The sequence below is a fragment of the Papio anubis genome, chromosome X (assembly GCF_008728515.1).
Source record: "Papio anubis isolate 15944 chromosome X, Panubis1.0, whole genome shotgun sequence".
Taxonomy (NCBI): Eukaryota; Metazoa; Chordata; class Mammalia; order Primates; family Cercopithecidae; genus Papio; species Papio anubis.
In genome coordinates this window covers 125,323,846-125,338,888 of record NC_044996.1, presented here as the reverse complement: position 1 = coordinate 125,338,888, position 15,043 = coordinate 125,323,846, and the positions used below count along the sequence as shown (strand labels likewise).

Here is a 15,043-nt window from a genome sequence, read left to right as displayed (position 1 = left end):
CTCAAATTAACATACAAAATCACCATTTACCAACCCATCAAGTGAATATGCCACACATATATACTTTCAGGTTAAGTGTCAGAGATAGTTATTATACCAGCCTACTACATAGACCAATTTAACCTCTACATGACATTTAGTACTAAATATTTCCAAGTCTTCATTCTCTCTACTGGAGATAATTAGAATAGTTTTATTGGGTGGGGGCAGAGGGTGTAAAGAAGTCTGAAAATAACAGATCGGAATAATCTGCTATGCTCTGGTGTGTGGTTATACTACGCAGAACTAATGCTATTTTTAAAAAGTGTTTATTGAGGAGAGGGGTTGAAAAATATTCCAGGGTAAAAATGGAGATTTCTAACCTCAATGTGGCTGTTTAAGTACGCTGAAGTTTTATCCCTTTGAAATGTCTGTTACTTTCTGTTTCTAGAATAATCTGGGATCTGAAAGGGGAGAAAGGAGTAACTCTAAAACACAAAAGGAGAAAAGATTTAACATTTGGATGGATAATCAGACATGGAAAAAAATGACTATTCAGCATGATGGAACAGTGAGAGGTATCTGGGTTAAGAGAAGGATTTTCAAAGATAGTGAACATTTTAATATATTTGAGGAAAAGTGTCAGAACAAAGAGAAAATATATGAAATATACACAGGATTTCAATTACTTATGTGAGATCAGCAGATTAGGTTATCTTATTTAATCAAGACACATACTGTATGTTACAGTCAAAAATTACAACAAAACAAAACCTGCCAAAATCAGAAACATAAGCCTGTCAAATAAAGACTAGCATTTCTATTTTGTTGACTATAATGTTTTTTTCTAGGTACATAAGTACTGTTAGTAGAATCTCAATGTGTTATGTAAACATAAATAATCTATTGTTTTTGTTATTGTCTTATCCCAAACAAACATGTGCATTCACTTAACCTTTTCTGAGATGTCCTTAGAATGCTGGCAATATAAGGAATTACAAAGATTTCTCAAAAGGACATACCAGAATATCCTAACATGGTAGCTTTTGAAAATGAGTAGTAAAAGGAAAAAAGCTCCCAGAAAAGGAGAAAAAGGAATCCAGGCCCCCTACTTTATTTCCAAGACAGAGGCTGTAATTTGTAGGTTATCCTACTACTTAGGCAGTTCAATCATACTGGACTCTCCTGGGACTTCGGGAACAATAATCAAATCATTTCCTAACATCAGTATAGCTCTTTATTTCACAGTTTCCCGTGCATTATCTCCTTTAATTCTCACAACGATCCTGTGCAGTAGGTATTAGCCTAGAACCAAGCATTAGCTGACTCTTAAGACGCTACCTCTTTCCTCCAAATAAGACCAAGGTACAAGGGTTTCAGACACCCTTTTCTCCAGAGACCAAGGGCTTCAGAGTGATAGGTGTTAGTAGTCATTAGTACAATAGGGAAGGCAGGAAGCAAATTATCAAATTTTTTAAAAAAACCTTTCAAAGAACAAAGTATATGTGGGATTAAGATTTAGATAGAAATCCAGCAAATACTATTATTGAGCACCTACTACATATCAACCCTGTGTTAGGTGTTTTTTCATGTTTTATATTCATGCTTCACAACAAATCTTTGACCACACATTAATGTTAGAGAGGACTGATATAATATAAACGAGTAAACCTTAGAACAAGCACAAACACTTCAGAGTTTTCTATGTACTCTCCCATTTACCACTAGAAATTTGACAGATCCTCTAAAAACAAACTGGTTTGAATATTCTACGGTCTGAAATTTAAAGAGATTAACTGAAGGCTAAAGATCACAAGCCAGTAAGTGGTAAATTTAGGGCTCAATTCTAGGTCTCCTGACTTTGAAAACAAGGCCCTTACCATTACACCACACTGAGATCAATGACAGGAAACCTATAGGCTTATGACCCTGGTCTTCGTAACCGGTCTGTTAGCTCAGTTGATTACAGCAGTGTTCTTTGAACTTTTTGGTAGCACATCCTTAACAGGAAAACGAACAAACAAAAAAACCCAAAACAACAAAAAACACAAAACCAAAAATCCCTACATACACAATATTTGTATCCTTAAAATTATATACACGTAAAGAAGTTCTCTTCTTTTTCTATACCCCAAAGTGCTGTCACATCATACTCTGAAGACTAACCAAGTTAATGGGCTGGATTCCAGCATGTGTCAGTCTCGTGTTAAAAACCAAACAAAGAAACAAACAAACAAAAACTATCTCTTCAAGAGCCTAATTGGAAACTAGCAGCCATTTATGCCTTTAAATTGAGGTCATGAAGAACTCTATTTTGTAATGTTATATATTTTTTACATTTTTCTTTTGTAGGTAAATGGGATGTGATTTATCAGGTAACAGTATTTTTTCACCTTATATTTCACAGCAAATCCTACAAAAATTGTTGGTCACAAATCAAGATGCAACACAAGCAGGGAAGAACAATCACCTAATCATAAACACATTCCATTTTGTAGCAGGCATACAGGATCAACCCTTACCCTTAAATAGTGTGAGCTACAATCAGGCCATGAACTTCAAAATAAACAATTACTACTCTCATCTTTGATGACTACCCTTCCTTTCATCTCATGTCAAATAAGTTACTAAAAAATGCAGAGTCTGACTGGGCGCAGTGGCTCACTCCTGTAATCCCAGCACTTTGGGAGGCTGAGGTGGGCGGATCACCTGAGCTCAGGAGTTCGAGACCAGTCTGGCCAACATGGTGAAACCCTGTCTCTAGTAAAAATACAAAAATTAGCTGGGCGTGGTGGTGGGCACCTGTAATCCCAGCTACTTGGGAGGCTGAGGCAGGAGAATCGCTTGAACCCAGGAGGCAGAGATTGCAGTGAACCGAGATCGCACCACTGCACTCCAGCCTCCTGGGCAATAAGAGCAAGACACCGTCTCAAAACAACAACAACAACAACAAAAAGTAGAGTCTAGCCTGGACAATATAGTGAGACTCTGTCTCTACCAAAACATTTACAAGATTAGCCAGGTGTGGTGGTTGGTGCGAGCCTGTAGTCCCAGCTACTCAGGGAGCTGAGATGTGAGGATCGCTTGAGCCCAGGAGGTCAAGGCTACAGTGAGCCATGATCGTGCCACTGCACTCCAGTCTGGGAAACAGAGCAAGACCCTGTCTCAAAAGAAAAAAAAAGCAGTGTCTCTCTTTGGTCCCTTCAGTATAACAACCACATACCGAAATATTATGTATCAAGCACAGTGTTGAGAACACTTTTCATTCTTTCTTTTTCTATTTCCAGTGGTATCATCAAGGTATAAGCCTTCATTACCTTTCAGCTAGAAAACTGAAACTAGATTGGTTACTCATAATATCCCTTTCTGCCTGCGTCCACTCCAATTCATCTTTTTGACAAATTCACTTTCTGAAATTATACAGCTTCAGTCATATGACCAGGCTGTTCAAAAACTCCTCCAAGTTTTCTCAAATTAAATGCACTGCTTCACCTGGGCATTCGAGGTCCTCTACAATATGGCCTCAACCTACTTTTGTGATATTATCTCCCAACATTCTCTTACACATAGCCTTTTGTCAACCCAGGTTATTTCTTATTCCCTAAACTTTTTGTTTTTAAAATCAAAGTAATACATGCACGTTAGTAATAAACAGTGGCAGAATAGCTTATGGTGAAAAGCAAGTCTCTTCTCACCCTCATGCCCAGACTTGAAAAAAAATTAGTTCTGCATCTACTTTGATAATTTCTTAATTTATTAACCTTAAGACAATGTCTACTAACTTAAGGTGAGGGACTTACTTATATTATGCCCCTTCACTTCATCATCTTCCTCTCTATTGTTTGGTAATTATATTACCTTTACATAAACTTCTCATCTTTTCTCTGCTTTGGACAGAATCCTAACTCTTCCCTTTGAAAAAGGAGGCTAATAGTGCCCATATATTCTTCCTCTTAAACTTCTTCCCATTTGCTGCTAGCTGTATATAATTTTATTAATATTAAGGCTATTAATTTTAAGAAAATTAACATTTCCTCCTGCAACCACAACCAAATCCTTCATGCTCTCTCTATAGCCTAATTCTAAAGTTGAAAGCCTATAGACAACAGCATCCATATTATCATGACAATATATGGTTCAAATGAAGGCTAAGTAATATATTAAATTTCCTCTTATATGGGCCCATAACAACGACTCCCAGGCCAATCTAAGGGGACTTAAAAAAAATTAAAAATAAAAACTTCATTACATGTTAAAATGGTTACTTCACTGTTTTCAGTTTCCTATGTCTCTTTCTTAGATTACCCCCTTGTAACTTCCAAAGAAAGGTGTCCTGGAAGAAAACTTTCTGAACCTCACACATCTGTAAATGTTGTTATTTTGTCTTCCCATTTGTATAGTTTGGCTTAGTACCAAATTCCAGAAGAAAAATAATCTTGCCTCAGAACTTTGACACCATAGATCCACTGCCTTCTAGCATCCAGTTCTGCTGATGAGATGGATGATGCTAGTCTAGTCACACTTTTTGGTAGGTCTGGTTTTTCTTTCTGGAAGTTTTAAAGATTTTCTCTGTCCTTGTGTTTCTGAAGTTCCCCAATAGTGAGATAAACAGGGTCTTCTTTCCTTCAGAATGCTAGATGCTTAGTGAACCTTTATAATCTAAAGACCTGAATTCTTTAACTTTGTGGGGAATTCTAACATTTCTTTGATGATTTCCTTCCACTCATTTTTCAGGGCTTCTCTTTTTGTGACTCTTCTACTAATTGAATACTGTATATCTGAAATGGAATCCTTTATGTCATTTTTTTTCTCTTATTTTCTGTTTCCACTTTTTTTTTTTTTTGAGACAGGGTCTGGCTCTGTCACCCAGGCTGGAGTGCAATGGTGCAGTCTCAGCTCACTGTAGCCTCAACCTCCTGGGCTCCAGCAATCCTCCCACCTCAGCCTCCCCAGTAGCTGGAACTACAGGCATGTGCCACAACACCTGGCTAATTTTTTCATTTGTTTGCAGAGACAGGGTCTCACCACATTGCCCAGGCTGGTCTGAAACTCCTGAGTTCAAACAATCCGCCTGACTTGGCCTCCCAAAGTGCTGGGGTTACAGGAATGAGCCATCATGTCCAGTACTGTCTCTATTTTCTAAGAGACTTTCTTGACTTTATCTTCCCACTTTCATACTAAATTTTTTATTCTGGCAAATCTTAAAGTAAATTTTCAAGTGTTTCTTTTCTTTGTGTGTGTGTATGTGTGTGTGTGTTTTAAAAAGCATCTTCCTCCACTCCCTACTCTCTTCCCCCCAAAACAGATGCGATCATTTCAAACCTCTTTAGGGATACAAACAGGGATTTATAAAATATTTTTCTAAATCAGGGCTCAGAGAGTACGGAAAATACTCTTGAGGATGGAGAGAAAAGATAATTCCTGTGGCAAGTTTGACATTGGTTCAAGTTTCAAAAACCTGCCACTGTTTTATCCTGAACACGCTTTTCTGTTCCAAGTTTAAATTTCATAAGACCTAAATTTTCACTAATCACACCAGCAAACTAGTTTCTATCTACTTTACATATATGCAAAATTACAGCAGTATAATAGGCAAAATATCCTGGGTTGAGATCTCGATGCCCAGATCGTACTTAATGTCACCAGGTCATAGGACCATGACTATTTTAGAAATGAATCTAAGGTTCAACCAGGACATAATACTAATGCTTGGGCAATCTTGGACAACAGGTAGGAAAGCAACAATGTACTTTTCTAGCTCATACTTGGAATCTAATGAGATGGATGCAGAAAGGAATATCAGATTTCCAAGGGCAGTGATAAGCCAAGAACAGACTGACATGTGCATGTGACAAACATATCTTATGTCACTAAATCACCTGTTACTGAAATAAATCTGTCACATGAAAACATAAAATTATAGTTTGACTTGACATTTTATAAAACTGTGTTTTTGCCTATACATGGTAAAGCAGCTATATTAATAGTTTTATGGAAAAAATTATGTTAATAAACTGGAACAGAGACATAAATTATATACACTCTAATTATTCTGTGAGGCTCACATATTTTTACATTCTCTGGCACAACTGTTTTTTAAATGATAAATGGGTATCTGTCCATTCACTACCACAAAAAACTAACTTTGTGCATTTAAAAACAGTAATAATAAATTCCATGTTATTATTTTTACACAGACTATGTTGATTTGATAAGCAAAAGTCTGACTGTAGGCAAAATTTTGAGGATGGCAGCAGATCTACATCACGCCCTGTTTCATTCTTCCTACATTTCCACCCCTTTCAGACATTTGCCACCTCCCTCAGCCTAGGTGTTCAATACCCTTAAGCTATGTACGGGAATTCACTAATTCATTCTTCCATCCATTTAAATATTTATTTTTGAGCACCCGATACATGCTAGGTACTCTTCTAGGAGCTGGGATATACAGTAAGTCAAACGGACCAAAAACTTTGCCTTTTTGACAACAGACCAAATAATAATAATAATAATAATAATAATAATAATAATAGGTAAATAAAGGTTAGAACATGATAAATACTACGAAGAAAAGATACTGAGTTGAGTAAAGGGATGAGAATAGCAGACATGGAAAGGGGGGATTGTAATTTTCAATAAAGTAGTCAGGGCAGGCTTTATTAAGAAGATGCTATTTGAGAAAGACCTGAGGAAGGTGAGAAAGTCAAGCACCTGGGGGAAAAGCATTCCTAGGAGAGGGATGAGCCAGTACAAAGGCCAGAGTGGGAGCACACCTGGACACTAGAGTTTAAATCAGAGAGTATGAAAGAGACGTAGAGAAGAGTGAGGTCAGAGAGAGAACTAAAACTCAGGTGGCTCTCCTGCTTTTGCTTTTTCCTGAACGCCTGGTCCCAGTGAAAATGTTTCTGATCTATGACATATTCTGTTAGGACCATTCCTTTTCGTTGGAAGGCCATTCAAATTATGGGCCACGTATTGTACTAGGTGTTAGAGATACTAAGACAATTTACCTGGATCTCAAAGATTTATTATTAGATAAATATTTGTTGAGATATGACCCCGATGGATAAAACGAAGTCAGTTCAGTTGAAACATATAATTTTAGAAATTCTGTAAAGAGTGTCATTTTGGACATCATGGAAAAATGAGGAGAAAATTTATGGGCAGGTAGATCTTTTGGTATCCCTCAGTCATACAGAAAGCCACCCAGTTTGTTTCCCAGGACCAACAAAAGGTCCTTAGGTTTACACCTCAATGGTCTTTAAGGTCCACTCTTTAGTGGGGAAAAAAATAATCTAATGTTTCCTTTTCAAGTTGTAAGAGAAAAATATCATTTTGATCTTAAAATGTAAAAAGGATTAAAGAAACTGAAATTAATGCTATTTGAATTATCGAAAACCTAATATTGTAACATGCTAACTAAGAAAACAAACTGAGAGATATTAACTGATTTCAAAGAATGATTCAACGTTTGGCATTATGCCCTGCCTTGTATACATAATTTCCTTTTTCCTCCCCTCCCTTGAGTCAGGAAGTGTGTTCTTGAGGCATTTGTATTTTCTAAATTGTTTTGAATGCCAGAAAATATTATTGAAGCTTGAAGTAAAATATTTAAATGTTTCTTGGTAAAAATCAGTAAGTATTTTCTAACTATGCATGTGTAACCATTTTTTGTTGTACCATAAAAAAGAGCTTACAAATGAAAAATGCATACTTTATTTGTCCCTTAAATGTCATTCTAAATTAAACTATCACCCTTTATATAGATACCCATAGTTCTATAATATGTAGTTTTATTTTAAAAAGATATGTTAACCTCTTTGTAGATGATCAAGATACATAAAAATTATTTTGTTGTGACACAAAATTAGGCTGGTTATTCAAGCCATGGTGTGAAACTACGTATTAAAATATTCTAGATTACAATCTGACTGAATTCGATTCACTTCATTTGCTATGGAATGATAAATAAATTCAACATTTTTCATTTAACCAAATTCTTTAAGAGAGCTTTAAGTTCTTATAAGTCAGCTCCTTTTATCTATGTTTGAGAAAACAGCAAGCTGGTTCTCCAGATTAACATTTCTAATCACTGCCACAAAGAGCAGAGTTTTCTCCCAATCTGGAATCCCGATCAGCAAATTTAATTCTCTTTAAAGAGCTGCTGGATAGTACAATTCTCATGGCAAAATATCAAGTTGATTTTGGCAGGATTATAGATTAAATATATTGCAAATTAACATCCACTAAGCCCATTTTAACAGAATAATTCTTTGAAAATTGTTCCTACTCTAAATCAGATAAAATTACTTGCTTAAAGTTATTTAAATATGGAGTTGCTTAAAAACTTCCATGTTTTTACAGGAACCAATTTCCACCAAAATGTGATTTTAAGTTATTGACTGCTTAAAATAACATACTCTCCTACCCACTAAAGTTGTTTTCATTATAGTAATCTCCTAAATATTAGCAAATTTGCAATTCTGTTTATGCCTGGTTTAATTTTGAGAATTACAGTCATTTGTTTTACTATAAAAAATTACAAACACTAGCAAGATAAAAATTACTCTAGCACTAAAAAAACAAACAAACAAACAAAAAAAACCTAATATGAAAGTAAGTTGACAAAATATACAGAGTTGAAATGTATAATATACATAACTGGTTTACTTTTAGTAAACAGAGATATTATCCTTTAAACGTTCTATCAAAACTGGTTTTGAATTTTGAAAAGCTGCTTTAAAGAACATATAAAATAATTACTATAATTATAGTTAGCTCCAACTAAAACATTTTATTCTTTAAAAGAAGGTGAACAGAGCTTACCTGTATAGAGCGAACACGAAAAGACAAAAATTTAAACATGGCTACGAAACCATGATGGTGATAAAAGAATTTCTGACGGTAAAACTTAAGTTAGAAAGGGAAGGCCAAGCCCCTGCAAAGTTTTCTCCTACCAGCTGTTCCGGCAATTAGAAAATTTCCTGTCAGGCGGGTCCTGAAAATGCTAGAAAAAGAGGCCGGACAATTTTCCTGTGGTAAAAGAAAGAAGAAACCTGCCGACAGGGGCACTAATGTAGCTGGATAGGTAGGGAGGCCAGAACAGGAAACCAAAACAGATTTGCTGATAGCCAAATCCTGTTGAAATGTTCTTTTCTCCTAGTTCCCAGCAATCCGAACAATTTTCACAACCAGTGAAACAAACGTTATTTTAGAATCCTGAGAAATGCCAGAATTTCTTAACTATATGACCCTTTAAAACAACTGAAACTAGTTGCCACTACTAAAAGTTGCTAAACTGATGCACAAGTGGAATTTGACCCTTTGCAGTGTGTTTACACACACACTCAAGCCGTGGTCTCAAGATAATTTTAAGGTTATACACAGGCATGTCATGGGTGTTCCCTGTCAGTGAGGAAGAGTTTCATAACTACAGGTAGAAAATGAAGACCACAGGCAAGAAACTTTTAAAATTGTGATGTAAGGACAAATGCGACCTGTCTTAAATGAAAGTAAATTACTTTTGAATTTATGTTAGTCATAAGCATTAATTATCAACCAGATTCAAGACTTAAAGGCCCATAGTTAAAACTCATATTCCTAGTTGATAAAATATAAGTTAAAAAAAAAAAAGAAGTCCAATCCTTGGGTTATTAGCAAAATGGAACACTTAAGAAGCCATCTTGGAAAAGAAGGAGGGGTCAAGCTACCATATAATCCCTCACTCCATTTCATTTCATACTGTAATACCTTATAGAAATTTTTCTAAGGTATTTTTGCTTTGGAAAATGACAAGTATGCCAACATTCAGAACATAATCACTGTAATAGTGGCATTTAAAACAACCAAAGAACAGCAGCTTCAAGAGTTGTGGGATAATGCTCTACTTAATGAACATTTAATCTATGTGGAACCAACAAAAACCTCAAGGGTTAATCTACACAGCCTGTAAGAATTTAATAAAATCATGGAATTTTCAAAACCTGAAGACGCTCTAGAAAGTACCAAGAATAATCGGCTCACTTTCTGGATAAAGAAACTGTGGTCAAGGTAGGCCCATTTTTGATGATAGAGCTATCTATAATGGGAGTTCAGTTTAGTACCCACTTACTGAGCAAACATTAGAGAGCCCATTATGTGCTACAGATCCTACATGAAAAGCCAGGACTCTTCCTCCTCTATCAAATTTTTATGAAAATGTTCTATAAATGACCTAATGGAAGTTGAAGAGTAACTAAAAAAAAAAAACCTTGCTCAATTTAAAAAATTATCTTATATAACCAAATACATTAGCAGCAACAGGGACCCAAATAAATATCTAAGATAGAACTTTGAATTCTGCCTGGAAAATTGTGCACTCCTCTTGTTTAAAAACGCATGCTTCAGTTTTTCAGCAAGGCAGGCACTTAGGAACTCTCCCATCTCCCAAAAGGAATTACTTAAGACTCCTTACAACACTCCAAAAGGGCAGCAAGGCAAGGACAACCACCTAACACAGAATGGCAGTCTGAACATGAGGTGGCTCTTGAGACTATGTCAGGAAAAAGCATCATGTTTACTGCACAACTAATGAAGTAGGATATCTCTGTAAGTAGCAGTCACTGACTTTATTCAAGTAATATTTTTAAACACGAGCAACCAAATACCCTTTTTTAAACGTAAAGGATTAGTGAAAATTGGCTTTAATTACTACTAGTGCTCAGGTTAATAATTCACATTTTGCTGTGTGTTATGTTTTTTAATAATTAGCACTAAGAAATGAAGCAATATTTCAGACACCAAAATCTGAAATAAGTCTCCAAGTTGAAATGATACCTTAATTAAAACAGTGTGGTACTACTATAAAACACAAATAGAGTGACAGAAAAGAATGTGGCACTGTACATCAGAGGGAGATGTTAGGATATATGGCTACCTGTTTGGAGAATGCAGATACCATAAGGGAAAGTATTAATACAGATTTGATTATAAAAGTTTAAAAGGTCTTTATATCAAAAGACACCGAAAACAAAGTTAAAAGACTAGCTGATGTGATTGGAATTCCTTATAATCACATTACAATTCATCAATGAGCAACTGCTTTATTCAGGTGTTATCTATCTCCTAACCAGAATGTGAGCTCTTAAAGTCCTTTAGTACATCTCTTATGGTATTTATTACTGTTTAAGCACATCCCATTGCCCAGATTAATCTTGAGATTAATACCAAATATCACACATAAGACCTCAAATAAATGGCTTCCTTAAAGTATCATATGCTGAAATCTGAAATGGATGCTACTTGTGTGGTTGTGCACATGAAACTAGATACTGTTCTTTTTTTCCATCTCTAACTTTAAAATTTCTTAAAATTTATCTTACTAAATTTTTGTTTTAAACATTTTATTGATTTAATCATTTACCTTATTATTTAAAAAGTAACTATTATAAAAATAATGGATGCCCATTATTGAAAACTTAGATAATAAACAAAAAGGGAAAAAATTTAAAAAATCACTATTTTGGTGATTTTCTTTCCAGTCTTTTCTATGCACATATATGAACCATACTACACATAGTATCACTTTTTCTGTAAAGGGACAGATAGTAAATATTTTCAGCTTTGCAGGACATACGGTTTCTGTCAACTCTGTCAGTGCAGTGAGAAAACGAATGGGTAAGGCTGTGTTCCAATAAAACATCTTTTACAGAAACAGGTGACAGGCCCATGAGTGTAGTTTGCTGACCCCTGTTCTCTATTCCTCAATGCATTATTAATAACTGTTGAAAATTCGATTATACAAATCTCCTGTTGTTGGGTCTTTGATCTACACCATGGTGCTGTCCCATCATTTGTACACATTCACATTTAGAAATAATTTCTAGAAGTAGAACTGTATATTCAAGAGTATGCGGCATTAAGGTTTTTGATCCTAACTTATTTGGCACGATGTCCTCCAGGAAGAACCTGAATAATAAGGAGGGAACCACATCAAGACCTTGGGCAGGGGCAAACTATAGCCAGGTCTGGCCAGCCTAAGGGCCAAATCTGCCCATGTCCATCTCTGTTTAAATATTATCTTCAACTGTGTTTGCCCTACAATGGCTACCGCTGAGTTGAGTATTTGCAAGAGAGATCATATGGCCTACAAAGTTTAAGATATTTATTTACTATCTGGCCCGTTATACACAAAGTTTGCTGACTCATGGGGTAGAGTCCTCAAACAGAATGAACAGCAAATGCCAAAGCACAGAGATAGGAATGAGCTTAATGAATTCAAGACACGAAGGAAAGGCCACAGTGGCTAGAATGCGATGAACATCAAGGAAAGGGTAAGGAAATGAAGAGGTAGCTTAGGGCCATATTAAGTGAGGCCTTAGACCCAAGAAATTTGGGTTTGTATTTTATTTCAAGTGTAATGGGAAATGAATCTTCCTCATTTTAGGCAATGACATTACTACCTTTCTCAAAAACCTATGAGTCCTTTTTGGCCTTTTCTTTCTTATCTAATTTCCTTCCTTTCATATTTAATCCCTCAACAAATTCTAATTTTATCTCAAAAATAAACCTCAAATCTGTCTATTTCTATTTTCTCTGCCATTCCCAGTACAAACTATCATCTATTGCCATAAAACTGGTTTCTCTGCTTCTAAATTTTCCCTGTGCAATCCTTTATCTTCACAGCAGCCAGAATCATCTTAAAACAGAAATCAGACTAATTTATGCCCCTACCTCAAATTCTTCAATGGCTTCCCATCACAGAACAAACTCCAAACTTCCCATAGTCTACAGAGCTTAAAGTAAGCAGTAGTAAATGCTACCTTGATCCTGACTTGGAGATATACTCACTAATTCATCCAGACATAATGTGAATATTTGGTCTTAGATATATAAAGTCTTTACTAAAAGAGGAATGAGTGTTAAGTTTTGTGTAATGTCTTTTTATCTATTAATACTGTCACTTAATTTTTCCTCCTCTGATTTACTGATAACTTAGACAAATAAATTTCTTAATACTGACCTATGCTTGTATTTCCAGGAAAAAATCCATTGTTTTAATATAATTCTATACTTAATTTGTAAATATTTAGGATTTTTGCATTTATATTCATGAATTAAATTGGCACATGGTTTCCTTTTCTACGCTATCTCATTTTTGGGGCTATGCTAATTCTATAAAACAAACTAGAAGGCAAGGCAGATTTTTTCCTATGTTTTGTGACAACTTAAAGACCACAGAGTGATCTATTTCTTGAAAGTTTCAAAGATTTTTCTCTTAAGAAATCACTGAGCTTGGCACAATAACCGGGGACAGAAAGTGTGGTAGTGCTAATTTTTTATGATTTCAACTTCTCCCAAGGCTATTGGTATACTGCTTCTCTCTCCCTTCCCAAATTTAGATGTTCCTAAAACACCATACATTTCACCAACTTTCATATTAGTATACTGTTACAGTTAGTATTCTATTAAGTTTTTGAAATTAAACCTAAGGAAAATTTCAACCAGATGCAAAAGCAGACAGAATAGTATAGCCTTCATGTGCTCATCACCTAAGTTTAATAATTTTCAACTCATAGCCAATCTTGTTTCATATGCTCACTTCCCCAACTCCTGTAGTTAATTATTTTGAAGCAAATCTCAGACATTATATCATTTTATCTGTAAATATTTGGGTTGTTATGATGTTTTAATCTCCTTCCTATCTGTGCTTATATCCTGTTTTGCTTTCCTAATGTTGTGGATTTGCTTTTGTGTGTTTTCCCTTGTTTTCTAATTCGCTGATTTTTGAAATTATATTTAATTCCTTCCTCTTGCTTTTTATAGGTTTACTTTGTAGTTCTTTTTTTCTAGTTTCCTTCACTGAGTCCTTAGTTGTTTTGAGTTCTCTTATTTATTAATAAAGTTTTCTTTCAAGTATAACAATAACGTTTAAGATACTACTATATTCTAGGCACTGTGCTTTACATGAAATTATCTCAGCTGATGCTCACCAATGAGGTGGGAACTATTATCCACACTGGATGAACAGACTAAGGCTTAAAGAGAAGTTAAATAATCTGCTGCCCAAGTTCTTATAGTTTGGATGTGGAAATGGTCATGATGTTGGTGGAAGCATAACCAGGTAATTTGGTGTGGGGAAGGAGAGTGCACATGAATGGTTGGTGGCTGACTTAGGTTAAAAAATAGGAGGTGCTAAACCTTTTCATCAGACCCTAAAGGAAGAGGGTTGAGTATGGGGACCGTGGCAGAGCTCCTGAAAACTTTTCTACACCATACATAACACCTGTCTGGCAAAACCCCAACCATGATTAAACCCAATTATTAACCATCCTCATGACCCCATGATGAGTGAACCCTGTTGAAAAAAAAATTGACCCATATGATAAAAACTTAAAATTAACATGTTCTCAATTGATTCCATTGGATACATTTTTGTGTGTGGATCATTCCTTTTCTCAGACACTAAAAGATTTAATTTATAAGGATTTCCATCTAAGTGTAGGACAGTTAATTTTTTTAAGCACACATCCATCAACAGACAGTGTTATAAAGTGGTAAGAGCTTACGGTTTTAAACCAGAGATGGGAAACAAGTTTCATGAAGATGATCAACTTGAAACAAATGGCAGTGACTTCCTAGAGCACTGAGCAGGATTTCCTAGAGCACTTTCAAAGTCCTGTCTAAATGGAAAGCATGCTATTTTTCACTCACAGAATCTCCTGTGGGCATGAAGAGAGGGTGAGAGGCAGCAGCACCATAGCCCCAGGTCTGAATTTTGCAGTTAAGTCACAAAATGCCCTAGGTGGTATTGCTTCTCTCCCTGTCCACACATTTCTTTTTCTTGCTTAGCCTTACGTTCTTTTTACTTAGTCATGCTTGTCTAAAATAGTTAAATTAAAATACTCATTTAGGTAAAGGGGTTACAACTTTCCATATGCCAGTATTTCAGGTTGACTCAACCAACCAACCATTCATACTTGAACATAATTAAGTCACTTTGCTTTCTTACAAAATATGGAAACTGAAGGAATGGGTATTGTGATGAATACACCAGAACAGAAGAGAAGCAATTTTGGGTCAGAGG

At 35.5% G+C, this 15,043-nt stretch overlaps 1 protein-coding gene across 11 annotated transcripts in view; it reads right to left on the bottom strand.

Moving 5' to 3' along the window:
- Positions 1-15,043, bottom strand: part of RPS6KA3 (ribosomal protein S6 kinase A3) — a 115,902-nt gene that overhangs the window by 58,675 nt on the left and 42,184 nt on the right. Inside the window, exon 1 of one of the 11 annotated variants that reach the window (XM_009197323.4) lies at positions 8,806-10,193. The exons of 9 other annotated variants lie outside the window; for them this stretch is intronic. In XM_009197323.4, the coding sequence (XP_009195587.1) occupies positions 8,806-8,844 (39 nt within the window). In that variant the 5' untranslated portion in view covers positions 8,845-10,193. Of the gene's footprint in view, positions 1-8,805; positions 10,194-15,043 lie in introns of those variants that run through there. One more of the 11 variants, XM_009197321.4, reaches the window with a different exon arrangement.